General features: G+C 36.5%; 1 protein-coding gene across 1 annotated transcript; it reads left to right on the top strand.

Moving 5' to 3' along the window:
- The first annotated feature begins 1,098 nt into the window (after positions 1–1,098).
- LOC127867069 (uncharacterized) lies at positions 1,099–27,905 on the top strand. The gene is made up of 7 exons (XM_052408015.1): positions 1,099–1,217; positions 17,269–17,373; positions 17,808–17,973; positions 20,909–21,307; positions 22,664–22,717; positions 23,154–23,810; positions 25,180–27,905. Exons 2-7 carry the CDS (start codon positions 17,287–17,289, stop codon positions 25,530–25,532), a joined length of 1,716 nt encoding a protein of 571 aa, XP_052263975.1. The 5' UTR covers positions 1,099–1,217; positions 17,269–17,286; the 3' UTR covers positions 25,533–27,905.

Here is a 27,905-nt window from a genome sequence, read left to right as displayed (position 1 = left end):
CAGTTTTAGGAAAAATTAAGTTTTAAAATTGCTGAGTTCTACATGAGAAAGTTTAAAAACACTAATTATTATTAGTCGCTTGGTTTTCTACAATGTTTTAAGCTTGGTAGTTATGATATGATTTTGGTTTAATGTTTCGTTTTTTTTCTTGCTGGTGTTAATAATTATGTCATGACAAGGTAAGGCTGGCACCTGCCTCCCCACTACTACTTTGTTCATGAAGGTAGGTCGGTTTATCTTTCGTCTGTCTTGTAGACTCTAGTATATGAAGCATGGGTGAAACAGCTTTTATCCTGTGAGCGTATCTCCTGTGATAAATGTGGCCGTTTGTCTTTGGATGAGCTCGATTTTGTTAGATGAGGGTTTCAAATTACAGAGATGTACGCAGGTGTCGATCTGACTAGAGCTAAGTACGCTGGTTTTGTGAAGGTGATCTGGCAGTATTTGAGGTTTCTTATGTAGGATAGGTCACTCTGTGTTATTGTATGTGTCTATGTCTTATGTATTAGGTTTTATGTCCCTTGTCTTGTATGTGTTTATTTGCTTCTCTTGTGAGATTCAGTCCCTTGTCCTGTGTGCGTCCAGCCATGTACTGTGATGTCATACTTGTTTTGTCCAGTGAGAATGTGAATTAACAAATAAACAAGATTTGTATTGGTCAGTTCCAAAACCCTTGTAAAATTCAGTGGCAATTACTGACCATGCTTTCCTTTGCTCTTAGGCTGTCGAAAGACACACTTGTCTTAACACTATTGCTGTGTTCACTTTATCTACCAACCTGGTGAGTTTGAAATTATTTGTATTTGCATCTATTTATTTGTCTGCATTGCAAATGAATCTTATTCATATGAAATAATGTATTTGTGTTTGTAAGGTCAGTGGCGTGTTGTAGTTCTGTTATTTTGTTTGTACTTGTAGGTTTCTGTATTATATATATAATTCCCGATATACTTTTGGGCTCATAAACATCTGAACCTTGGATGGGTGTTAGTTATTTCCAACCCCTACCCCAAGTGGTACACTTATGAATCTTATGAATCCAGATTTATGAGTATCAATAACCTTACTCAAACCAGGTTGACTGTGACCGTCATGACTTACCACACAGTTTTCTCCCCTGAACAAGCTTTTCAATTTAAGTAAACTTTTCAATATAAAAGTAACCTTTGTTTGGTCTAAAACGAAGAAAGAATTTCACTGACTTTTGTCTTCCAGTGGTATGTATTCTTATTGTTTAGTAACTTATCAAGCGCAAATGATGATAACTAATTGGTTAAAAACATGTTAATAAAATAATAAAAAAGTGAAACGCAGCAGTCATCACGCATCACTTTCGTTTTTAAACAGTGTCATTTAAGTCGTGTTGTTTTTTTACCTTCTAGGTCACAATATACCTACCGTAATAACTATAAGTTTTCGTACACTCTAAGTTTTCGGATAAAACATCTTTTTAGCCAAAATAATTATTTTAAGTCAGAGCTCCAGATGAGGATCTGTGAAATTAGTAACGGTACTGCCACTGACAGAAAGAAAAGGAGTAACGCTTAAAATCAATTAGTACCTGTACTACCATATCCAAAAATACAGGTAGTACTGTACCACCCATGTTCTTGGATATTGAAGGGTGTATAACTGACTTTACAGAAACATAAAAATGATTTGCAGCAATTATAATAAATATATGTACAGGGCTTTCCTTTGACCCGAGCTCCAGGGTTTTGACACTTGAAAATTACAGAAGACCCCTTTTTGACTCTTGAGAAAATTATGTTATGCGTCACATTTGACCCGGGGGAATATACCTACTTGCGTCAACGAGATATAAAGTTGTTAAGACTAAGCGACAATTGGCTCGGGGCGGAGTATCTCATTTAGTAGAAGCTAATCGTTAACGCCCGTTTCCAATCATCGAAGCACAAGTCCACCCAGTAGGCGGAGTTAGGTTAATTGAGAAATCTAATATTGACCAATTAAAACACTGCTGGTTCGATGACGCGTGTATTAACTTTCCATTATCATAGCGTTTGTCATCAGCTGTTTGCAGATATGTACTGTCTACAACGTCAAATTACACGCTTTGCATCAAAGTTGCTAAAAATAACTATATCCGATATAACTGACCATGTGGCAAAGTGACAATTTTTGCATGTGCTAATTGATTCCAAAATACATGTAGGCGTAATAATTGACCGTTTGAGAAGGCATAGAAAACGGCGTGTTTGTCGCACGTCTTCAGTGAAGATGGCACATGAAATAATTAAAGGGTGTCCAGTGTTTTTTTTCAGTTTTTGGGGAAAGGGGGTCGGGTCCCCTGACCGGGGGAAAATTTGGGCATAAAAGGGGAAAAGGGGGAAATTTCTATGCTTACATGTAGCTAGTAACAGCACAAAATCAAGTTTTAACACTATAATTCACCTATTCAAACTCTTTTATTCATAAACATGTTATGTTGATGTTCAAAGTTCAACATTTCTGGGCTTTTCAGCGAATTTATCAATTATTCTGGTGACCTCCTTTTCACCAAGTCTCTCCGTGTGCAGACAAAGTCTGATCAGGGACTCCAGTGTAGCTTCCCCATGCCTGTTTCTCTGTGGCGTGCAAAGCAGGTTGAGCAAACTTAAAACAGTCTTTCAACACTCTGTTGACCGGACGTTTCTGGCGTTTCACTGCCGGTATTTGAAGAAGACTGACTTTTAAGTTGTACTTGTTTGAAAAGAATATCAATTTAAAACAGATTTGTCAATTTTTTTTACGATAGCTTTTGTTGTTGTGCGACATGTTGGAATACGTATGGTTTGCAGTAGATGTCGTAAAGCGAAAGTCGTGATAGTGAACTACGTACGGTTTGCGGTAAAGGCTTAAATAAAGTAAACACGCGGATGCAGTTCAGGAAAATTGTAGTAAATTCGTAAGGAAAGACGTATTTAAATGAGGTATTGATTAAAATTGAATAACACTTCCGAGAAGGGGAATTTTAAAAATATTTTGGGGAAAAATATATACTCTAAAGATGGGGGAATGGGGCCAAACAACGCCGATTATTTCATCCAAATAAAACACTGGTGTCGGAATTTTTGATGGGATTAAATATGGAGGCACCTTTATCGGTGAGTAGAAATAATTATAGGTTATTAGACGTTTCACTGTACAATACGGAGATATATTTGGACGAGCACACAGTTTGACGTCATAATATGACTTCAAACTGTGTGCGAGTCCAAATATATCATGTATTGTACAGTTTAAACGTCTAATAAGCTTTTTATTCTATATCCCTTTCTTCAGCTCCTGTTTCATTTTAATTTTGATTTAAAAATGCTTTAATTGCATCTATGCTAATTTCAAGACAAGCGCCTGTGTGAGTCGATTATAGTACATTCGGATAGTTTTTCTCTGTAGCGGCTTTTATCGTTATAAAACAATTGCTTAGTGCACTTAATTGTACTCAACTGTCCAATATGGAAAAAATACAGACTTTTTTGATCCAATACTGGAATATATTGGACAGTCACGTGGTACATATGAAGAATGCCGATTGGATGAATTTATTGGATATAGAATAATTTCCTTTTATACTAAATTATAGTTTACCGATTTATATAGGCTATTGTTTTATGGTGCCACCCATATGTTTTTTTTGTGATAGCCAGCGGAAATGTTTTTTTTAACATTTTGTATTTCATTCTTAATTTAATAGCCACGCGAAACGGTCAAACAAAGTTATTGGATCCCAGAATCTGTTATTCCATCCTAGAATGTGCTGCGCAGGTTTCAGGACATGTGCAAGAGAAGAAAGTGATAGTTTGCTTGTTTTATGCTAGTTGTGTGTAGTCATAGTGTTGTAAACTTTTCTTTACTAGGGCACCCATTTGAGATCACTCTTTAAATGCATGAATGATTTATTTATTTGCTCAAATGATTGTTAGTTTGTAGGACATATGACATATTGTTTTGCTGTATACACGAAGTAAATGTTGTATTAGAATACATATTTTGTATGTAATCTTTGAGATGTTTTGTAGGACATATGACATATTGCTCTATGAGATGTTGTGTAAGACATGATATGACATATTACTCTTTGAGATGTTGTGTAAGACATGATATGACATATTACTCTTTGAGATGTTGTTTAGAACATATGACATATTACTCTGCTGTATACATCAAGTAAATGTTGTATTAGAATACATGTTTTGTATTTATTAATCATTGAGATATTGTGTTAAAATGCATAGTGTTGTAGTGACAGTACAATGTAAGAAATAAATGTTAACATATCTTTTAATTTGTTGCTTTTCATATATTATATCTCAGTAATTTGCTTAAATTGCAAAAAATCATTGACTCTCCTGCGTTATTATTAGGACTCTTAGAAGTTTGATTTTGACTCTTGAAAATATGGTCCCAAGAGTCCTTGACTCTTGAGATTTGAGGTCTAAGGAAAGCGCTGTATGTAGCTTCTTTAACAGTTACTGTATTAGGTTTTCCATTCTGAATTGTGATGCAAATACAACTACACATTAAAACTCATGACTGATACTACAGTCCAACCTGCCCGAGCGACCGGCTGTTAATAGCGACCAACAGTCAATAACGACCACACGGATTTCCTCCCGAACGATTACACTATATATTGAACCTGCGAATAAAGCCCACCTGTGAACAAAGACCAACGACCACCCTTTTACATTCCCAAATCTCCATTTTGATAGCTTACAACGACCACTGCAATCATAAAAATCAACGATTTCGCAACTTTCAAAAAACAAAATGACCGCCAGGATGCTGCGTAGTCACGTGATACACATCTTACCAGTTGACTCGTCGGTCGCTATGGAGATATTGGCAAGTGACAGTTTATTGCACTCGATAGCGTGTTAAAATAGATTGTTTATTTTACATGCATTGCTAATTGGTAGTTGCCTGCCTCTTTTATGCATTTGACAGTTTGTCAAAAGTGTACAAATTTGCCTTTGTATTTAAGTGACTCGCGATTAATGTACTTATTGCCGAAAATATCAAAGACAAATTTGGGGCTTTCATAAACTCATTAAGGAAATTAACGGTTTCATATCATTTACGATGCCTATTAAAGACAAACATTTTGATAGTCATTCTCTTCTTAAATTTCTCCGTAATAAGACGTTCATAGATTATGGAAAAGTAAATTGTCAGTTCAAGTTAACCATCATGGCTTCCAAGCGTAAGTTCTTGACGTTGGAAGAACGCGTTAAGGTCATTAGCTTGTATGGTAAAGGACACAGTTGTAGATGAGTGGCTAGTGATCTTGGTGTAGGAAAAACTCAAATTCAGAGCATTTTAAAGCGAGGGTCGTAGTGCTTTTTGTGTTTTGTTGTTTCTACTGGTACGTTGAGTATCTGTCTGGAATCTTATTCTTGGATGTTTTCAGTCTTATATAAATATCAGATGTCATTTATTGTCCATATTGTGTAGTAGTGATTAATGTATTTCATGCAAAAATGTTTGCTATTTTATGTGTATTTTGTACTTTGTTCTTTGTAGAATTACATGTACATGTATGTATACATGTGTATGTCAATAGTTATTTATACAGTATATGATAAATTAAATAAATAATAAAAACATAATGGAATAGAAATACAACATGTAATAAATATACAAATGTAAAACAAAACTGTGTTTTCAATCCTTTATTTCATTATACATGCATAAGCATTCAAACATTTAAACAATAGGGCACATACATAGATAAGGTACCTGTTAAAAAACTACTAGCATATTTTGCAAAGTTTCGATCGAGTCTGCGAATAAAGACCACCTGTGAACAAAGACCACAACGACCAAATCCCTTGAGTGGTCTTTATTGACAGGTTGGACTGTATTTCTTCATTTTTTTTGACAAGCCAACTAGTAAGCTAAGTAAATGAACATTTTCACTGTCTCATCCGTTTCCCATCGTGTTTTCTAACGTTTTAAGCCACTGATGCAATCAAATCGTTTAATATCAGGGCGACAATGTCTTTTTCTGGGTTTACAGATTTAATATCAGGATGGTTAGACGACACCGTATGTAGTCATTATATGACAACAAAGTGTTGTTTTGAACCGCTTTCGGTTAAGCCGGCATTCCATTGGGCGCAGAAATATTGTTTTTGACGGAATTACAAGTTATAGGAAATCACGCGACGGAATAGACATTAATATATAAACCCAGTCTACAACTTTTGGGTAATTTAAATTAACGAAAAGCGCAGTTAGGTTAGAGACCAACAAATCACGCCTCGCTGACGCAGACGTATTGGTACGGCCAGATTTTTTTCGTAAATGCGTAAAATGGATATTAATGTCGTAATTGTACGTCTAGTTTATAAAAATAAATGCGTAAATCTTCATGAAAAAGGCGTATTTACGGCTGTACGGCCCTTATCTGGAGCTCTGTAAGTGAATCTAAATTTGGGACATACAGGTTTTCGTCCTCTTAAAGAGGCCTTTTCACAGATTTTGGCATGTTTTGAAGTTTGTCATTAAATGCTTTATATTGATAAATGTAAACATTGGATCTAAAAAGCTCCAGTAAAAAATCAAGAATAAAATTTAAAAATAGAAAAAAGTAAACCTCAGCAGCGCTCGAACCACTGATCCCTGGAGTCCTAGTCCATATTAACGGACTCCCAGAACCTTTGATAATTTTCGCTATGGCGGCTCTGGGAGTCCATATGCACTCCTTCATACACATTGGTGCAGTTCAGCGCACGGAATCCGTGCGCTTCAATAAACAGAGTTACAGACGTCGTTCAAGACATATTGAGGAAAATAATGAATAAACTTCATAACCATGTTAAATTTACCTGAATGGAAACCTACAGATGTTATCCTTTGCATGCGTCCGATAAAAACACGATGATGTTTCAACACACTCTGACATTGTTATGTTTAAATTTGAAACAGTGTATTCTGTATCAAATACCACATCGTTATCAATTTTTTGGCTCCAACACATAACGCGACGTACAAAATATTGGTGTAATGCGGCCTGACCTATATTGGGTCAATTTTCCAATATGGCGGATACAGCGTACAAAACAAAACCTTAGTCAATACAAATAAATCATTTCTTGCTTCAGTCATTGAAATTCAGATTTAAATCTACAAGCAAGTCGGGCTAGTACTATGGGAATTTGAACAAGCCCAAGTCAGATTTTACTAGCCCAAACATTTTTGTTAAAAATGCAGATAAACATAACATAAAACATCCAAAGAAGCATTCATTTATTCAATCTTTAGAATACAATACAAATCTCTTATTAATTTCATCCTCATCCAAGTTAGCTTCCTCGTCATCTGAGCAAACCTCTTTCGGATCATGAAATAAGAAGAAATTAATTTCACACACAGATTTCAATCAAATCACAATTATAATTATATACATAAAGTTTAGGTAAAAAATTAGCAGAAATGTATCCCATATATCCATGTGAAAGAGAGAGCAAACCTGAACCACCAGAAAATATATAAGCAATTAAGTGCCAGGTTATTGTACAAAAAGCCAGTTGACAAATGCGTCAATCACAGTTACCTCAGATTCGTATTCCTCAACGACGTACTTGAATGACAACTGTTCGGCCATTACTCTCTGTGTCTCGAACGCAACGCACAACATTTATTTTACATAATAGTAATCCGGGAACCACAAAACCATGCGCTTTATGCGCAGTAATGCCCCGGGGGTCACAAAAATGAAAATATAAGGCCTATTTTGTGAAAACTTTCAAAATCTTCTCGTCCATAATCATTGGGCATAGGGCTATCAAATTTGGTATGTTGAGACATCTAATAGTCCTCTACCAAATTTCTTCAAATTATGCCCCTGGGGTCAAATTTGACCCTGCCCTGGGGGTCACAAAATTGAACATATGCTTATATAAGGCCTATTTTGTGAAAACTTTCAAAATTTTCTCGTCCGTAACCATAGGGCCTAGAGCTATCAAATTTGGTATGTAGAGACATCTAATAGTCCTCTATCAAATTTCTTAAAATTATGCCCCCGGGGTCAAACTTGACCCTGCCCGGGGGATAACAAAATTGAACATATGTTTATATAAGGCCTATTTTGTGAAAACTTTAAAAATCTTCTCGGCCCTAACCATTGGGCCTAGGTCTATCAAATTTGGTATGTAGAGACCTATAATAGTCCTCTACCAAATTTCTTCAAATTATGCCCCTGGGGTCAAATTTGACCCTGCCTCGGGGGTCACAAAATTGAATTTATGCTTATATAAGGCCTATTTTGTGAAAACTTTTAAAATCTTCTTGTCCATAACCATTGGGTCTAGGGCTACCAAATTTGGCATGTAGAGACATCTAATAGTCCTCTATTAAATTTCTTCAAATTTGACCCTGCCCCGGGGGGTCACAAAATTGAACATATGCTTATATAAGGCCTATTTTGTGAAAATTTTCAAAATCTTCTCGTCCATAACATTTGGGTCTAGGGTTATCAAATTTGGTATGTAGAGACATCTTATAGTCCTCTACCAAATTTCTTCAAATTATGCCCCTGGGGTCAAATTTGACCCTGCCCTGGGGTCACAAAATTGAACATATGCTTATATAGGGTCTATTTTGTGAAAACTTTTCAAATCTTTCTATCCACAACTATTGGGCCTAGGGCTACCAAATTTGGTACGTAGTGACATCTTATAGTCCTCTACCAAGTTTTTTCAAATCATGCCCCTGGGGTCAAGTTTGACCCTTCCCCGAGGGTCACAAAATTGAAATATGCTTTTATAAGGCCTATTTTTTGAAAACTTTCAAAATCTTCTCATCCATAATCATTGGGCCTATGGCTATCAAATTTGGTATGTAGAGACATCTAATAGTCCTCTACCTAATTACTTCAAATTATGCCCCTGGGGTAAAATTTGACCCTGCCCTGGGGGTCACAAAATTGAACATGTGCTTATATAAGGCCTATTTTGTGAAAACTTTCAAAATCTTCTCATCCGTAACCATAGGGCCTAGAGCTATCAAATTTGGTATGTAGAGACATCTAATAGTCCTCTACCAAATTTCTTCAAATTATGCTCCCGGGGTCAAATTTGACCCTGCCCCGGGGGTAAAAAAATTGAACATATTTTTATATAAGGCCTATTTTGTGAAAACTTTCAAAATCTTCTCGGCCCTAACCATTGGGCCTAGGTTTATCAAATTTGGTATGTAGAGACATCTAATAGTCCTCTACCAAATTTCTTCAAATTATGCCCCTGGGGTCAAATTTGACCCTAACCCGGGGGTCACAAAATTGAACATATGCTTATATAAGGCCTATTTTGTGAAAACTTTCAAAATCTTCTCGTCCATAACCGTTGGGCCTAGGGCTACCAAAGTTGGCATGTAGAGACATCTAATAGTCCTCTACCAAATTTCTTCAAATTTGAGCCTGCCCCGGGGGTCACAAAATTGAACATATGCTTATATAAGGCCTATTTTGTGAAAACTTTCAAAATCTACTCGTCCATAACCATTGGGCCTAGGGCTAATAAATTTAGTATGTAGAGACATCTTATAGTCCTCTACCAAATTTCTTCAAATTATGCCCCTGGGGTCAAATTTGACCCTGCCCCGGGGTCACAAAATTGAACATATGCTTATATAGGGTAAATTTTGTGAAAACTTTTCAAATCTTTCTGTCCATAACCATTGGGCCTAGGGCTACCAAATTTGGTATGAAGTGGCATCTTATAGTCCTCTACCAAGTTTTTTCAAATTATGCCCCTGGGGTCAAGTTTGACCCTGCCCCGGGGGTCACACAATTGAACATATGCTTATATAAGGCCTATTTTGTGAAAACTTTAAAAATCTTTCTGTCCATAACTGTATGGCATAGGGCTACCAAATTTGGTATGTAGTGACATGTAATAGTTCTATTCTAAGTTTGTTCAAATTATGCATCTGGAGTCAAATTTGAAACTGCCCCAGGGGTCACAAAAATGAACATACGTTAAATAAGGCCTATTTTGTGCAAACTTTAAAAATCTACTCGTCCATAACCGTATGGCATAGGGCTACCAAATTTAGTATGTAGTGACATCTAAAAGTTCTCTAACAAATTTGTTCAAATTAAGCCTCTGGGGTCAAATCTGACCCTGCGCCAGGGGTCACAAAAATGAACATAATCTTATATAAAGCCTATTTTGTGCAAACTGTGAATATCTTTTTGTCCATAACCGTAGGGCTTAGGGCTACCAAGTTTGTATGTAGTGACATCTAATAGTTCTCTACTTAGTTTGTTCAAATAATGCCCCTGGGGTCAAATTTGACCCTGCCCCGGGGTCACAAAAATGAACATATGCTTATATAAGGCCTATTTTGTGCAAACTTCAAAAATCTACTTGTCCATAACTGTATGGCATAGGGCTACATTTTTGGTATGTAGTGACATCTAATAGTCCTCTACCAAATTTCTTCAAATTATGCCCCTGGAGTCAAATTGGACCCTTCCCCGGGGGTCACAAAAATGAACATATGCTTATATAAAGCCTATTTTGTGCAAACTTTAAAAAGCTTCTTGTCCATAACCGTAGGGCTTTATAGGGCTACCAAATTTGGTATGTAGTGACATCTAATAGTTCTGTACTTAGTTTGTTTAAACTATGCCCCTGGGGTCAAATTTGACCCTGCCCTTGGGGTCACAAAAATGAACATACGCTTAAATAAGGCCTATTTTGTGCAAACTTTAAAAATCTACTTGTCCATAATCGTATGGCATAGGGCTACCAAATTTGGTATGTAGTGACATCTAATAGTCCTCTACCAAGTTTGTTCAAATTAAGCCCCTGGGATCAAATTTGACCGTTCCCCAGGGGTCACAAAAATGAACATATGCTTATATTGGGCCTATTTTGTGCAAACTTTAAAAATCTTCTGTCCATAACCATTGGGCCTATTTCTACCAAATTTGGTATGTATTTAAATCTTAAAGTTCTCTACCAAGTTTTTTCAAATTATGCCCCTCGGGTCAAATTTGACCCTGTCCCGGGGGTCTTAAAGATGAACATATGCTTAAATAAGGCCTATTTTGTGCAAACTTTAAAAATCTTCTTGTTCATAATTATAGAGCCTAGGGCTACTAAATTTGGTATATAGTGACATCTTATAGTCTTCTACCAAATTTGTTCAAATTATTCTCCTTGGCTCAAATTTGACTCTGCCTCAGGGGTCACAAAACTGAACATATGCTTATATAAAGCCTCTTTTGTGCAAACTTTAAAAATCTTCCTGTCCATAACCAATGGGCCTAGGGCTACCAAATTTGGTATGGATTGACATCTTATAGTTCTCTACCAAGTTTGTTCAAATTATGCCCCTGGGGCAATTTTTTATATAAAAATGATCGTCCTTCCAACTTTAAGCGCCCAGTGGGACGAGGGATAGAAAGAGAAAGTCACATGCTTGAGTACATTTCAACCCATGCACACTGCACGCTTTTTTCGCATAAAAACAGTGGAGCGATACAGGGCAATCATGGCCCTCTTGTTTTAAAATTTTACGTGTCAATTCACGTTCTGTGGTGCGTTATAACTCAAAGAAAAAAAGCGTCTAAAGACGTCATTTGGTGCGCTATGATTCTCCAAGAAAATCCTTCTGTTATTTAAAAATATATATGTAAGTTTTTATATTGTTTAATTGTTTTAAAGCTTTCCCGCACAGATAGTAAAATCCCGACTCGAACGATTCCCCAATACATCCGTTTCAACCCCACTATTACTGTATACTTACTACTTTTCAAGTTTCTATTTATTACCCAATAATCCCGTTTTTATAAATCACTTTCTGGTAAATATAAACGATAAAAGCTCTCAATTATTTCTTTAACACAAACCCTGAAATATTGCCTCTGAACATGCGTCAATCCCCTTACGTGTTGTGTGCTTGTTAAAACGCTCAATACACGCACGCTTTCTATGGAAATGACGCAACGTTGTACATGCTGCATAATTTTCGCGCTCTTTTTAATTGAGAAAAAGATTCGACACAAAATAAATGTGCACTGCTAATTTGAAGCAAGAATAGTTTTATGTTGCGGTAACATTTACATTCGGAAGTGTGTTTCGGATTAAATTACGGGAATGGGTTTCAGATTACAAATTAATTATTTCCATTTGAGATTTCAACAAATAATTAGCAGTTGCATTATGAATTCAACAATAATTTGTTTAAACACTTTACGAGTCGAATAAATGTTTTGACGGAATTATGCATGAAATTCACGTTGTCCACGAGGATTACGGCCTATTGCCATCATCAGTCTTCTAAGTGTCGATTATCAGATGAAACATTTACAAGTGTGTGTAATTAATTCAACGGAAATTTGTTAAAGCGCATTACGTGTCGAATAAATGTCAGTAAAACGAGTAAATCAGTTCTATAAATGAACATGATGAAATATACATGTACTGGAATTAAATTGTTACCGCATAATTGTAACCGGGAGTTATTTGCACAACTTACTCGCTATAAGTAATTAATTGTTTATCACTTGCAATTAATTTCTCGTATTAATTATGAGTCATAGGTAACACTTGCTTTCAGTAATAAGGTGTGATGATGATGCCCGAAACCGTCTTTAATGTACTGTACTAGTTACCGGTTTAATATTACGTAAATGGTACAACTTCTTGCTAATCAAGCTGCGATAACTCGTGCCCGACGTCAATAAAAAATAATGGTCGATAGTTAACCCCGCCCTCATAAGCATTCGCGTAACCGATTGGACGATGAACATCACAGTTTGACGACTGGAAAGTTACCTGATACATCCTTGCCAGCACTGTGTAATATGGCTAGAATAATCGATACGCGCGTCATGCTATTCTCTATCAGTGGATTATCCATGATCCCATGTGGTGTTTATGGCGATTATTTGTGAAAGAAGGTACCGAGTGCTCTTTTAAAACGGGAATGTTGAATCACTGATAGAAAAACCTTGAATTTTATTTTGACCGTCTCCACTTTCTTTTACTGAAAAATACACTGATCGGACAATTTCAAGCGCCCCGCCATCTTGAACTTTTATTGATTTATTGGCGAATTAAAGCATTGCAATATATATCAAATTTTAAAATAATATGTCAACCAAATTATATATTGATTGCGTATTTGCTTGGTTACTTAATTTTTGCTGGTTTTCATTTTCGGCAGTCAAACGATATGCATATTTTATTTCACTTGAAAAGACATATCTTAATATGTTTTCGGACAGTCGTTTCTGGATACGGTATTATCTGTCGATTTTAATTTATTTTTGACGTTCTCGTTTAAAAAAAATATATAGAACGATGAATACACATGCGGTGTAGCAGATGGTCTGGTTGATAATTTTTTACATTGTACTCACCAGAATTGGGCATAGAAAAACTATTTAAAAAAAAACAATTAGCTAGGGGGAGGGGACACTGCCCTCTATTTGCTTTATCATACGGCCTCTGACTCTCGGCTTAATATTTCGGATTTCAAATTTGGGACAATTGACACCTAAAATAATTTACAGACTGGATATAACCTTTGCATCTTGACTGCATGTTAGGTATTGATTGACGAGTACCTTCATACATATTATAATCGTATTGCGTCATTGAAATATTATAATAACATTTCCAGTTAATTTGGATGAACTGCTATTTGCAATCCTTATCAATTACACCCTGCCTTCAATAAAAATTATTCAGAACTGTCAAAAATATAAACTTCTTTTAAAAACTTGTGATAAACAGTTTGGGCTAGTAAACTTTGGTTCGGGCAGTGAAAAATTCCATCTGGTAGCCCGAACAGGCTAGTGGTTTCAAAAGTGAAATTCGCACACTGTATTTATGTCTCTAAATTTTCAGATACCTGTAATTTTTAAATTTTTTGTATCTTAATTTTTGGACACGTATAAAATTTATTATTTTTAAGTGGCCAAAAATTTAAGTGATTATGGTATGTCAATCCATGTATAATTTAATAGGAATAAGTAAAACACACTACAACAATTAGTTTCCAATAAACAATTTGATCTATTTTATGTAAGTTTCAGAGAAACTTGGTGTATTACAATTGTTTGATTAGTCAGGAGATCTATCTTGCGAAGGATTCAGGATAAAATAAATTGCGTATTTTTTTATTCGGAATACTTGGCCTTGGCTTTTTCCGTTGCAAAAACTAACACATTTTCATGAAAAGTTGACGTGTTTGCAACTTTGTATTAATGGCATTACTAAGCGAGCAAACCATATCACTTAAGTTGTTTAAATTTGCGCATTAGTCATATTTATAAGATCTGTTAGTGTATATTCATGCCAAAAAATACTTAATGTTGCTAATATTACCGATTAAAGTGCCGCCTGGATTCCGGGCGTATCTATGAAATATGAGACAGGACCAAAAAACGGCCCTTTCCCCTACAGATATTTCTTTAAAATCATGCATTTTTTCGGCGACCAGGATAAACTATAAATATTTAAATGGTTTCACTATATTTATAAAAAAACTTAAGAGGCAAAAACAGTAGACTTGAAGCTGTTAACCATGATGCAAATTTAACTGTTTTTTTCCAATATGACTTTATTGAAGCATGGCTATTTTAGCCAGAAATACAACTCTAACTGGGAATAAATGGTGGCCAACAAGAAATAAACAGGTCAAGCACAGGTTACGAAAAACATTTCCGTTTAGAATATCCAGGGACGGCTACTGTTGAAACGTTGGTTTACTTTAGCCGTCGCCTGCTTGCCTGTGCCAGTTTTAAAGTTGAAGATACCTACTATTTCAAAGTTTATTAGATCAATATGAAACTGAGTTTGGCCCATTACTTTTTAGATGTGACCATGTGATGTCCGGCGTCCGTATGTGTGTGCGTGTGTCCATCAACATTTTGTTTGTGTAGACAGTAGAGGTCACCGTTTTCATCCAATCTTTATGAAATTTGGTCAGAATGTTTATCTTGATAAAATCTGGGTTGGGATCAAATTTGGGTCATCTGGGGTAAAAAACTAGGTCACTAGGTCAAAAACTAGGTCACATAATAGGTCGAATAATAGAAAAACATTGTGTAGACAATAGAGGTCGCAGTTTTCATCCAATCTTTATGAAATTTGGTCAGAATGTTTATCTTGATGAAATCTGGATTGTGATTGTATTTGAGTCATCCGGGGTCAAAAACTAGGTCACTCGGTCAATTAATAGAAAAACCTTGTGTAGACAGTAGAGGTCACAGTTTTCATCCAATTTTAATGAAATTTGGTCAGAATGTTTATCTTGATAACATCTGGGTTGGGATTGTATTTGGGTCATCTGGGGTCAAAAACTAGGTCACTAGGTCAAAAACTAGGTCAAATAATAGAAAAACATTGTGTAGACAATAGAGGTCGCAGTTTTCATCCAATCTTTATGAAATTTGGTCAGAATGTTTATCTTGATGAAATCTGGGTTGGGATTGTATTTGGGTCATCTGGCGTCGAAAACTAGGTCAATTAATAGAAAAACCGTCAACAATTTGTTTGTGTAGACAGAAGAGGTCACAGTTTTCATCCAATCTTTATGAAATTTGGTCAGAATGTTTATCTTGATAAAATCTGAGTTGGGATTGTATTTGGGTCATCTTAGGTCAAAAACTAGGTCACTAGGTAAAACACTAGGTCACTAGGTCAAATAATTGAAAAACCTTCTATAGACAATAGAGGTCACAGTTTTCATCTTATCTTCATCAAATTTGGTCAGAATGTTTATCTTGATGAAATCTGGGTTTGGATTGTATTTGGGTCATCTGGGGTCAAAAACTAGGTCACTAGGTCAAATAATAGAAAAACCTTGTGTAGACATTAGAGGTCACAGTTTTCATCAAATCTTTATAAAATTTGATCAGAATGTTTTTCTTGATTAAATCTGGGTTGGGATTGTATTTGGGTCACGTGGGGTCAAAAACTAGGTTACTAGGTCAAATAATAGAAAAACCTTGTGTAGACAAAAGACGTCACAGTTTTCATCTAATCTTTATGAAATTTGGTCAGAATGTTTATCTTTATGAAATCTGGGTTGGGCTTGTATTTGGTAAGTCAGGTGAGCGATTCAGGGCCATCATGGTCCTCTTGTTTTGTAGTTAGAACCTGCTTCCTGGTCCACTCAATTGGTTGAGCCTTACCTTATGTTCCTGAAGACTGATTCAATCACAACAACTTTGTCTGTTAACTTCTCAGTTTTTTTTCCACACCATTTATGCTGGCCTCGTTTGACTGGGAAAAATCTTGTCAATTAAACTAATATTGAGAAATTGGTACTTTTTTTTTTTGCTTACAAATATTTTAAGATTGAGATATAAGAGTTTTCAATATTATATTCACTAAGGTTCAACTAAAAGAGCTAGATTTAAAAATGAATTTAATTTTGCTACTAAAAAAAGTATTTTGTAAACCTTCAATAGTTTTTTTAGAGTCATTTGGGACAAATATATACTTTTTATGTCCCCCACTACTTTAGTTTTTGCCCTGTCTGTTGGTTGGTTGGTCTGTTGGTTTGCGCCAACTTTAACATTTTGCAATAACTTTTGCTATATTGAATATAGCAACTTGATATTTGGCATGCATGTGTACCTCATGGAGCTGCACATTTTTAGTGGTGAAAGGTCAAGGTCATCCTTCAAGGTCAGAGGTCAAATATATGTGGCCCAAATCGTTTATTTTATGAAAACTTTTGCAATATTGAAGATAGTAACTTGATATTTGGCATGCATGTGTATCTCATGGAGCTGCACATTTTGAGTAGTGAAAGGTCAAGGTCATCCTTCAAGGTCAGAGGTCAAATATATGTGGCCAAAATCACTCATTTTATGAATACTTTGCAATATTGAAGATAGCAACTTGATATTTGGCATGCATGTGAACCTCATGGAGCTGCACATTTTGAGTGGTGAAAGGACGAGGTCAAGGTCATCCTTCTAGGTCAAATATATGGGTCAAAATTGCTCATGTAATGTAACTTCTGCAATATTGAAGCTAGCAATTTTATATTTGACATGCATGGGTATCTCATGGAGCTGCACATTTTGAGTGGTGAAGGGTCAAGGTCAACCTTCAAGGTCAAACATCATATAGGGGAATAGTGTTTCACAAACACATCTTGTTGAGATTGGTATTGGGGTTGGAATCAACGAGACCAATTGAACAACAGATTGTTATAAAGTTGCATAACGGACAAAATGCAAGTAATTTGTGTAACTAATGAACAAGAATTTTCCTTTTCACATTTCAGGGTTGCCCATGAGAAAGAATGACCACAGATCTGGAGGTGTACAGGGACATTCCGGGCTACAAAGCTATCCTGAGATCAGTGCTGAATAGTCAAATACAGCTGCTGGTAATGCTTGTTTTTAGATTCAGATCAAAAGTGTGTGATTTTAAAACACACTTTATTGTTAACTTTGTCAATGTTTGGTTTGCATGAAAAGAAAAGCCCTTCATGATTCAGAAAAAGAAAAAGCAAAAGATTTTACAGTTGTATTTCATTATTAATTGTATGGTCACATGGCTTTTTTTATTATTAATGAATGTTTTTTCCCACAATTTTGAGAAGTTTGTGACACAAATTAACACTGTTATTAGAGTTCCAAAAAGTTTTACACTGGTGTTTTCACAATTTTGAACAGTGCGCGACTTTTTTGTTCACAATTTTGAACAGTTTGGGACTATTTTTTTCACCAATTAAAACACTATACTATTTTCCAGCTCACACTCCACTTTTCTGTAGGTAACTCTCCACCATTCATCAGGTTACACTTCACTATTTTGCAGGTTCATCAGCTGTCAGAGCACACAGGAGATGAGACAGTGGTGATCACTGCCAACGTGACAGAGCGTTGTCATGGAAATATGGGTTCCAGCCCTGGTAACAAGTTCCTTCAGCAAAACACCAGCGTCAAGGAACAGTTCCTGAACTTCTGTCTTGGACACCATGATGGTAAGAAAGTGACCATAGGTAAAGAGCGGATGTTGTATCATGCTTACCATTGACTCTGGCCTTTTTCTGGCAATTTTTGGAAAAATGCAATTGTGGGATATTGAACTTTTTACATCAATGTATTGGGAAAAAAATCTTTAACTTTATAATTATTAAAGCTATATGAACAAGACATAATTGAAACTAAACGGAGATATAATAATCATAACACATTTCTTTAAAAAAAACTACATTTTTTTAAATCAGATTTTTCTGATATGGTATTTATACTATTTGCTTTAATGGGTACGTTTAACGGACATGTAGATAAACCAGGAAAAGGCCAGAGTACAGATAGGCTGGGACTTATGACATGCAAATTTAGTGATATTGAGTCGCATTCTGGGGAAACTGGGCTGAATGCATGTGTGTAAAGTGTCCACACAGGCTAATCAGGGGAATGACACTAATGGCTTAGACAGGATTTTCGTGAAAGAGAGACTCCATCAAATAAAATATTTTTGTAAAGGGGGAAAATTTAATTCCTGAATTCTTAGAACGCATCTTAGACGATGGTCTGGCATCAGAAACATTTTATTATTTAAGCTGGATAATAAAGATTTAGTGATTCCCTTCCAGTGCCCTCTCTTGTCGCTAGGGAAGCCACCCACAGCCCTCATGAGGGAGAATTTCGCGTCGTTTTGGGCGAAAAGGGGAATTTTAAAAGATCTTTTCACCAACCATTCAACACCTAAAATTGCTATATTTTAATGTGATTTACATAAATTTACATTTAATCAAAGGTTAGTAGCACCATACCAGCTGCAAACAAAGGTATGAAAGTAAAAAAAAAAATATTTTGGAGGGGGAATTTTTAGCTGAAAAAGGGGGAAAAAGTATACTTTTTTTCATGGGGGAAGCCGCCGATATTCGGCGGTAAAAACGTCCAAACGAGGGCCCTTCCTCCTGCTACCCACATGGACCATTAAAAAATCTGTGAAAAACCTTTTAATTTGATATTTACTTTTGCTAACTTTCTATGGCAAATGTAATTATTACAGCGTTTATTTTCCCCAATTGGGAAAGGTACCTGTACCCCTACAATTGTGAATTTTTTGCGTTGTGAAATCTTCAAATTGGGAAAAAAGAGTCCCAAAATCAATGAATTGGGAAAAATTCGAGTCGCAAAATTGATGAATTGGGAATTTTTAAAATGCATTTTATCTATCATTAGGGGCATTACAAAGCATTTTAAGCTCCAGGTTTTAACAGAAAAACTACAAGTGATAATATTTTGACAATCAATGATAAAAATAGTGTTGAGAAAGTTTATTTATGTTAGGAAGACTGGTCTTTATGATTGAATTCTTTCACGGAAAAAATCTATCACTCGTTGCGATTATGTAAACCAGTCACATTTTTACATGACGGAAAGAGTTGCGCCCCTTTGAAAAGTTTTGTTTACTTTCTACGCGACAATTTCTGGCGAAAATAAAGTGCCGAAAATGAAAGGCTCGAAGACTTCAAAAGATATTTCCAGCGAAAATAAAAGGCACTGGTGATTGGGAACGGCACATAGGATCGATTGGAACGGCAGATATGGAGATAGGGAAAGGTCCGGTGCTAAAATTGGGAAGCCTCCGGTAGGCTTGGGAAAGGTATCGTTCCCTGGTACAAGTTAAAGAAGGGAAAACATGCTGTTTTATGATAACAAACTGCATTTATACGTTTCATACTATGAAATAAGATGATGTATCAGTTTATAAGGAAATGTTAATCAACTGGTCTGGTTTTCAATCCACCCCCTTTTATCAGCACTTTTTCCCCCTTCTATCAGCACCATGCCCCCTTTTATCAGTACCCTCCCCCCTTTTAACAACATTCTTACCCTATCAGCTGCCTTCCTCTTTATCAGCATTCTGCCTCTTTGATAAGCACCCTGTCCCTTTAATCAGCACCCTGTCCATTTGATCAGTTCCCTGCCCTTCTGATCATCACCCTGCCCCTTTTATCATCACCCTGTCCCTTTGATCAGCACCCTGTCCCTTTGATCAGCACCCTGTTCCTTTGATCAGCACCCTGTCCCTTTGATCAGCCGCCTGCCCTTTTGATTAGCCCCCTGTCCCTTTGATCAGCACCCTGCCTCTTTGATCATCACCCTGTCCCTTTGATCAGCACCTTGCCCCTTTGATCAGCACCCTGTCCCTTTGATCAGCATCCTGCCCCTTTTATCAGCACCCTGCCCCTTTTATCAGATCCCTGCCCCTTTGATCATCACCCTGTCCCTTTTATCAGCACCCTGCCCCTTTGATCAGCTTCCTGCCCCCTTGAACAGCACCCTGCCCCTTTGATCAGCTCCCTGCCCCTTTGATCAGCACCCTGCCCCTTTGATCATCACCCTGCCCTTTGATCAGCACCCTGTTCATTTGATCAGAACCCTGCCTCTTTTATCAGCACCCTGCCTCTTTGATAGCTCCTTACTCCTTATATCAGCACCCTGCCCCTTTGATCAGCTCCCTGCCCCTTTTATCAGCATCCTGTCCCTTTTATTACCACCCTGCCCCTTTTATCACCACCCTGCTGTTTGATCAGCTCCTTGCTCCTTTGATCAGTTCCCTGCCCCTTTAATCAGCACTCCGCCCCTTTTATCAGTACCCTGCCTCTTTGGTACGCTCCTTACTCCTTGTATTAGCACCCTGCCTCTTTGATCAACTCCCTGCCCCTTTAATCATCATCCTGCCCCTTTTATCAGCACCCTGCCCCTTTGATCAGCACCCTGCCCCTTTGATCAGCACCCTGCCCCTTCTATCAGCTTAATGTGTTATCTTTCTTTCTGGTAGTCATTTGCTCAAGATTGGTACCAATTAAAAAATGCTTTAAATAAACTAAACTAAAAGTCCTTTTTTCCAGAGCATGGTTCATGTACAATTTTTTCAAGTTTATGTTTTTATCTAAGGAACCAGTCGCTTCACCCAGCAACCATCTAGCCAATCACCACGAAAATCCTCAGCTCAAAACTTATTCAAGTTGAAGCCTGATATCTGGAAATCCACCCTGCGAAATGGGCCTTACACACAGAAAACCACAAGACGGACGCTGAAATCTCCAGCAAAACCTTCCGGATCAAAAGGTCACATGTTTGAAAACCTGACAAATGTAAATCACAGTGTTAATGAGAACATTGCCAAGGTTGTGGTCGATGCAAGTCCAAATGAAAGTCCGAGGTCACACTCTAGGTTTGACCCCATGATATCAGGTCAAGGTCACAAGGTCAAGGAAAGAGGTCATACATATGACATGAATATTGAGGAGGGACTTAGGCATGCCAATGGCTCACCAATGATGGATGCTGAAGGTAAAATCCATGGGTTTTATTTAAACATTGTCACTGGAAAACTTGGCTTAATGCATGTGCGTAAACTGTTGACCCAGATAAGCCTTTGCAATCTGCTTTTATGGAGGTCTCTTCTTAAGAAAAATTCCAGTCTATGCGAAAAGTCACTGTGCTGACTGCTTTGTCTAATCTTGGATGACACTTAACCTAAATGCATTAAGCTCAGTTTTCCCAGTACGAGGCTAAATTTGTGTTATGAGACTGTGTTTCAGCCTGGTAAGTTTGGTGAAGATTTTCCTCAATCATTAAATACTGTTTTTATGCCCCCGGATCGAAAGATCGGGGGCATATTGTTTTTGGCGTGTCTGTCTGTCATTCATTGTGTGTGTCCCAAAACTAACTTGGTTAAAGTTTTGCAATAACTTTTGCATTATCGAAGATAGCAAATTGATATTTGGCATGCATGTGTATCTCATGGAGCTGCACATTTTGAGTGGTGAAAGGTCAAGGTCATCCTTCAAGGTCAAAGGTCAAATATATGTCTTCAAAGCGGCGCAAAAGGGGGCATTGTGTTTCTGACAAAGACATTTCTTGTTTAGAATGCAATACAAAAAGTCGTTATCAGTAAGCAACATTGTCTGTTTCAGTATCATAGTAGGCAGTGTACTTTTATGACAAAGCAAATGTTCGATCAAATTATTGTAATACATGTGCATTGAAAAGCATCATGAACTTAACTAAGGCAGTGACATTAATATTACATTGACATAACGTTGTTTGGAGAAAAAAATGCACCTAACATAGTTTGTGATAATTCCTTGGTATTTTACGAGTACTAAGCAAAAAAAAGGTAAGTAACAAATGGAATATAAGCAAGCGTTCACGGAACATGTATCAATCTCATGGGTTTCGTCAAGTAATTACTTACATTGTCTTCAAGGCTTGACCTTGTGTGTGATACGACTCCACCATTTCTCACTTAGATTAAGAAGCACAGTTAAAATGGTTTCCCGCTTCGAATCAAAGTTAAAATGGTTTCCCGCTTAGAAGCAAAGTTAAAATGGTTTCCCGCTTAGAAGCAAAGTTAAAATGGTTTGATGCTTAGGTTTTATGCTGTTTGCTTAACATCAGTATCTTAGGGTTGGAAATGAAGCCTTTAAAACTTGAATCTAGTAGGAAAGGTCTTAAATTTAATAAGAACTTTTAAGGGACTACAAATGCATTTTGGGACGATACTTTACAAAAATACATTATGCCCTGTTTTCTCAAAATAGGTCACATACTTATTGCTAGAAGTTACTTCAGTTCCATCAAATACTTTGGGAGAATTCTTTTGGCACAATTACCTTTTTCCATCTGTATATTTTGTGTTTACAGGTGAAGGAGCAGAAATTGCCAACACTGATATTTACTTAATGACAGGCACACACCGTAGGTACAATTTGTTGTCATCCCTTTTCAATGAAAAAGCTAAAAAGATAATTGTTTTCTCTTTTTTTAAAGGATAGGTGTTGATTTGTAACATTTTGCTTCCATGTTCACAGCCATCTTTGATTTTATTAAAATGCTGAATGATGACAATGTTGAATCATTTGGTTGCTAAGAATGGACATGTTAGAAAATAATTGTGTGCATATACATTTTCAGAAGGTCAGGTCAATATGTTGCATAAGGCATACTAGCTTATCAGGGCTTACCCTCAAAATTAGCCAATGGCTACACATTGACCTATTTGGCTAAAGAAAATTATATTTGGCTACATCTTTTTCTTCATTAAAACCTTAAAATAGCCAAAAATAGAAGAATTTTTTCGTAGCCTTGATCATCTTAACTAAACAAGGCTCTTTATGTTATTTAATTATAACAGACCAAACACAGGAAGATAATGGTAACCATCCAGCTGTTACTGTGAAAACAAAAACCTCCATAGTGACCAGGAGTAGCAAGCGCAAGTCAGCCATGCCTTCCAGGCGTTACCAGGACCCCTATGCACAGGGGGTCACAACACTGTCATCCAGTCAATCAAGGGACACAACTCAGTCCTTGGGTAACACTAGGGTAACACATCTGTTTCCTAGCAACTCGAGTGTTGTAACTCCATCCGATGGTAACGCAAGTGGCGCAAATCTAGCACCTAGCCACACAAGAGTTCAAACTCTATCATCCAGCCACGCTAGGGGCAAAACTCTGTCATCCAATAACACTCCATCTGTATTTATGTCCCCTGGGTCCAACCCACAGAATTCCAGCCTGGCCATACACATGGTAAAAATGGAACCAGAAGTAGAGCCAGATGAAAAACCAGATCTGACCATCACTGACGTTAGGGATGTAACTGTGTACCCAGGCGTCAACCTACACAAGTCCAGCCCTGCCCCAACCATTGTACTTAAAGTTGAGCCTCAAGACATTACAGATACATCAACAGATGATGAAAGTGTAGCAGCTTCCTCCCATCACAGTTCCAGCCCTGCTCCTCCCCTTGTGGTTATTGAAACAAAGGAGGAGTTGAGTCTGCTGCCAGGTAATGATAACTTATCCTAGGAAGACTATAGTCATACATTTAAGGATTTGTATTCATAGTAAGATATGTTTTCCTGTTGGTAGGTTTCAAGCAGGGACGCAGTGACTATTCACGGTTTTATAGTCAAAACTGACCTAACAGTCTCTTGAGAATAACGGGCAATAGCAGACAAGGGTCAGTCTGAATTCCCCAAGACGAAAATTACTCTATATTACACATGAGAATAATTATCCATAATGGCCAACAGCCAGTATATTTCAATTTGAAAGTCATGTTTGAACTGAAAACAACCGTCACGCATAAGTTGTTTTGAGTCCCGAAAATTAAAAACATAAATGTAACAGGTGCACGTAACAATAAGAATGTGTATTATAGCAATTATCGGCTGCATTCATAACCACCAAGCATGAGCAAGTGACAAAGTCAATAGATCTTTATTGCTGATAAGGTGTTAAAAACAATACTAAGCTGGTGAGTATTGTGATAAGAAGGCGATAAAAAGATTATTGATTGACATTTCTGGAAAAATATACATTGAATTGCAACTTTAATAACAAACTTAATATTTTTAACAAGATTTTGGCGTCTTTTTCTTTGAATAAGAACGATAGAGTTATACTGTGCTTTCGGTTTATGACAGTGAATCTGCTTTTATAATTGTTCAGACGTGACATCATTGACACCTGCAAATCTTTATTTAAAAATACATCCCAATGAATTTAATACAAACGCTCGGATTGACTGAATAAACGAGATCCATGAGTAAACAATAATGATATTGTTGACAAAGTCATAGATTCAGTTTTAAAATAGTAATGAATTTAAATCAATTTATAAGACATTATTCTGTAATATTGAATATAAATTATTTATGTTATTATGCTTAGTTATCCGCAATGAGCGTTTTTTTTTTACACTGTGTGAGAACGACTGGGTGGGGTAACGATGTAGCAATACAACCAACTGACCAACCATTAAAAAAGTGGTGATCCGAGAATAGCGGTCACTGTGACAATGGTCACTTTGGCCATTTCCCTTGACTTACCGCTGTTTTCAGTTTTGACTGTATTTCAAAACATTGAATGGCAAGTACTGTTTTTCTCGTCCTGCTTCTAGAACAATCCAGATTTAACGTTAAATTAACAATTGCTTAAATAACAATGTTTCTGGCATGAATATGTACACATAGTACCAGTAAGCCAGATTATCCAAGAAAAGTGTGAGCAGGTTTAATGGTATGTCTCAAATACTGTCGAAAACAGTAATAAAAAAAACCCAACACACTATATATGCTGCTGTCGGCTGATGATTTTCATAAACTGCTTCACTCTGATGTTTTTAATATACATCTACCATATACTCTTTCCAGGTTATGGTGGAGTTGTCTTTCCTGAACCAAGTGCCGCCCCATTGTCCGACCCATCACGGTCAACACGCCAGCAGGCCTCAGTCACGACACCACAGCTGTCCCCTAATCCAGACTTTATGTTGGTATCCCGAGGTGAGGGACGTTATGAAAAACTGATACACTGCGAAATCTGCGGGAAAGTATGCCGTACCAGCAACATGGCGCGACACAGGAAACGGTACTGCCTGCTATCACCTAAAAGGGAAGAGCTACCGGGGAAAAATAGCCCCAGTGTGATCAAATCTGAAAAGAATTCTTCAAGGTCAAGCAAAGGAGAAGCATATGGAAGAAGCTTATATGGCGATGAAAGCTAACTAGCAACACAATGTTTGCTCAATGCCAAAATGATTCAACAAAGATGTTGTACAATCAGGATAAGAATTTGATGATTCGATTAAAAGTAGCCTATAAACATAAGCTTTCATTTTGTTAGAAGTTATTTATGCCACCCGAAGGAGGGCATATAGTGATCGGACCTTCCGTCTGTCTGTCTGTCTGTCTGTCTTTCCGTCACACTTTGCGTTTATGTTTTGCGTTTAGGTTTCGGAAAATGCTCATAACTTCTATGTCGCTTCAGATTGCAACTTGACATTTTGCATGCATGTGTATCTCATGGAGCTGCACATTTTGAGTGGTGAAAGGTCAAGGTCATCCTTCAAGGTCAAAGGTCAAATTTATGGCTTCAAAGCGGGGCAGAAGGGGCATTGTGTTTCTGACAAACACAGTCATCTCTTGTTAGAATTTATTTTGTGTACCTAGGCATTTACAGAGATTCATGTTAGAATAGAAAATTGTATAACAATTACATGTATATCTTACAGCCAAAACAAAATACAGTGATTTGTTAGGATGATTCTGTTGCTTAATAAAATGTTACGATATATGCTATATGAAAGAGATAATTGTACATGTTTTCATAACTCAATCAACATCTTTATGTATATTTTTGCTATAATTGTACATACAAGTCTACATAATTGTTATACACCACATGCCTTTTATTGTTTATCATTTCTTTTTCATCCAAACATTATTATCTTTTAAGCATTCATTCTTTTTCATATCTTTGAAACTGTTTTTGATGATTTTGAAATCCTATGTTGTTTGTGTTATTGTAAATGAGATTCGTTCTGGAAAGACTGGGCTTAAAGGGGCATTTTCACGTTTAGGTTAATTGACAAAATTAACAAAAAATTGTTTCAGATTCGCAAATTTTCGTTTTAGTAATGATATTTGTAGGGAAACAGTAATGCTGAACATTTCCCATTCTCTAAAATATCCATTATATGCATCTCTTGACGATTTGAAAACATGAAAATAATTAAGCGTTGCAACGCGAAATGGTTGAAAAATTTGAAAAGTTCTGTTGTTGTCGTTATATTTTGTGAAACTACTAGGATTGCTTGTATAAAGTTAAAAATACATCCATACATAGCATGAGCACGAATGGCCGAGTGGTCAAAGCGGTAGACTTTAACTCCAGGGGTCAGTGGTTCTGGCCCAGTTGAGGGTTAGTTTTTTTCTTTTTTTTTAATTGTATTTTTGTTTTTTATGGGAGATTTTTACGTCCAATGTTTAAATTTATCAATAAAGAGCATTTAATGACAAACTTCAATACATGTCAAAATCTGTGAAAAGGCCCCTTTAATGCTTGTACATAGTGACAACCCAGATAAGGGACGTCACTTTCCTCCTGAAATGTTTTTTTGGTTAGAAGATACTTTCTTTAAATGGAAAATTTAATAAAAGGGTACTGCACAGAATTATCTGGGACGACACTTTACGCAGTTGCATTAAGCCAAGAATTCCCAGAACAAGGTTCATATAGTTTTCATGAGTGGTTTAATTTATTTGTGACTAATTTTAGTTTATTGTCCTTTTTTTCGTTGTGTGCATGTTTAACTGGTTTGTTTGTAATATAAACATGTAATAAGCATTATGTCCTTAAGAAAATAATGAAATATTATATATTTCTTTTCGAAAAAAGTGGTCCTATGTTTTTACTATATTTTTTATGTTACTTATTATTTCTTTTTTAAAATGGAACAAAATTTTACCTACCAGTATTGCTTATGTCTATTTTGACATATATGTTCTAGATCTAGTAAGTTTGTTTGAGTCTCGTTCTGAGAACACTGGGCTAAATGCATACGTGTAAAGTGTCATCCAAGCTACATGTAATTGCACAGCCTTGTATGGGGTGACACTGTATGAACATGCTATAATGCTAAGGCCAAACATGATCTATTCTGTGTTTTGGTGTGCTTATCCCTATCTAATACCCAAAAGTTCAGTTTTGAGCAGGGATTGTTTATTTTTGAAATCCAATTTTGTCAGATTTTTTACAAGTCTGTAATGTTTTTTAATATTATGGATAAATGTGTTTGTCAAAAATGTTAAAACATTTAGCCTCGACCGTAGCCATCTTTGTTGTGAACCCCAAATGTGATGTTCCAGAATGTCAGTGGAGATGACTACACAGTTTAAAGAAATTGATATTTGTTTCATACATTTCCCCCCAAAATGTATTGCATTCAGAATCGTTATTGTATATAAATTATACTCATGTATGTGACAAGAATGAATTTCACTTGTATATTTATGCCCCTATGGAGTGTACATAGACATAGTAACTGCACTTGTTGGTCTGTCCATGCGCCTGTCTGTATGTCTAGACACTTGTGTTT

The sequence above is a fragment of the Dreissena polymorpha genome, chromosome 2 (assembly GCF_020536995.1).
Source record: "Dreissena polymorpha isolate Duluth1 chromosome 2, UMN_Dpol_1.0, whole genome shotgun sequence".
In the NCBI taxonomy this organism is placed as follows: domain Eukaryota; kingdom Metazoa; phylum Mollusca; class Bivalvia; order Myida; family Dreissenidae; genus Dreissena; species Dreissena polymorpha.
The sequence above is the reverse complement of the archived record's forward strand: the minus strand, read 5'-3'. Positions and strand labels throughout refer to the sequence as shown.

Coding starts and splice junctions, on each gene's coding strand:
- LOC127867069 (XM_052408015.1), top strand. CDS start 17,287: ATGACCACAGATCTGGAGGTGTACAGGGACATTCCGGGCTACAAAGCT. Junction 21,308..22,663: donor ACCAATGATGGATGCTGAAG/GTAAAATCCATG, acceptor TTGTGTTTACAG/GTGAAGGAGCAGAAATTGCC. Junction 23,811..25,179: donor GGAGTTGAGTCTGCTGCCAG/GTAATGATAACT, acceptor TACTCTTTCCAG/GTTATGGTGGAGTTGTCTTT.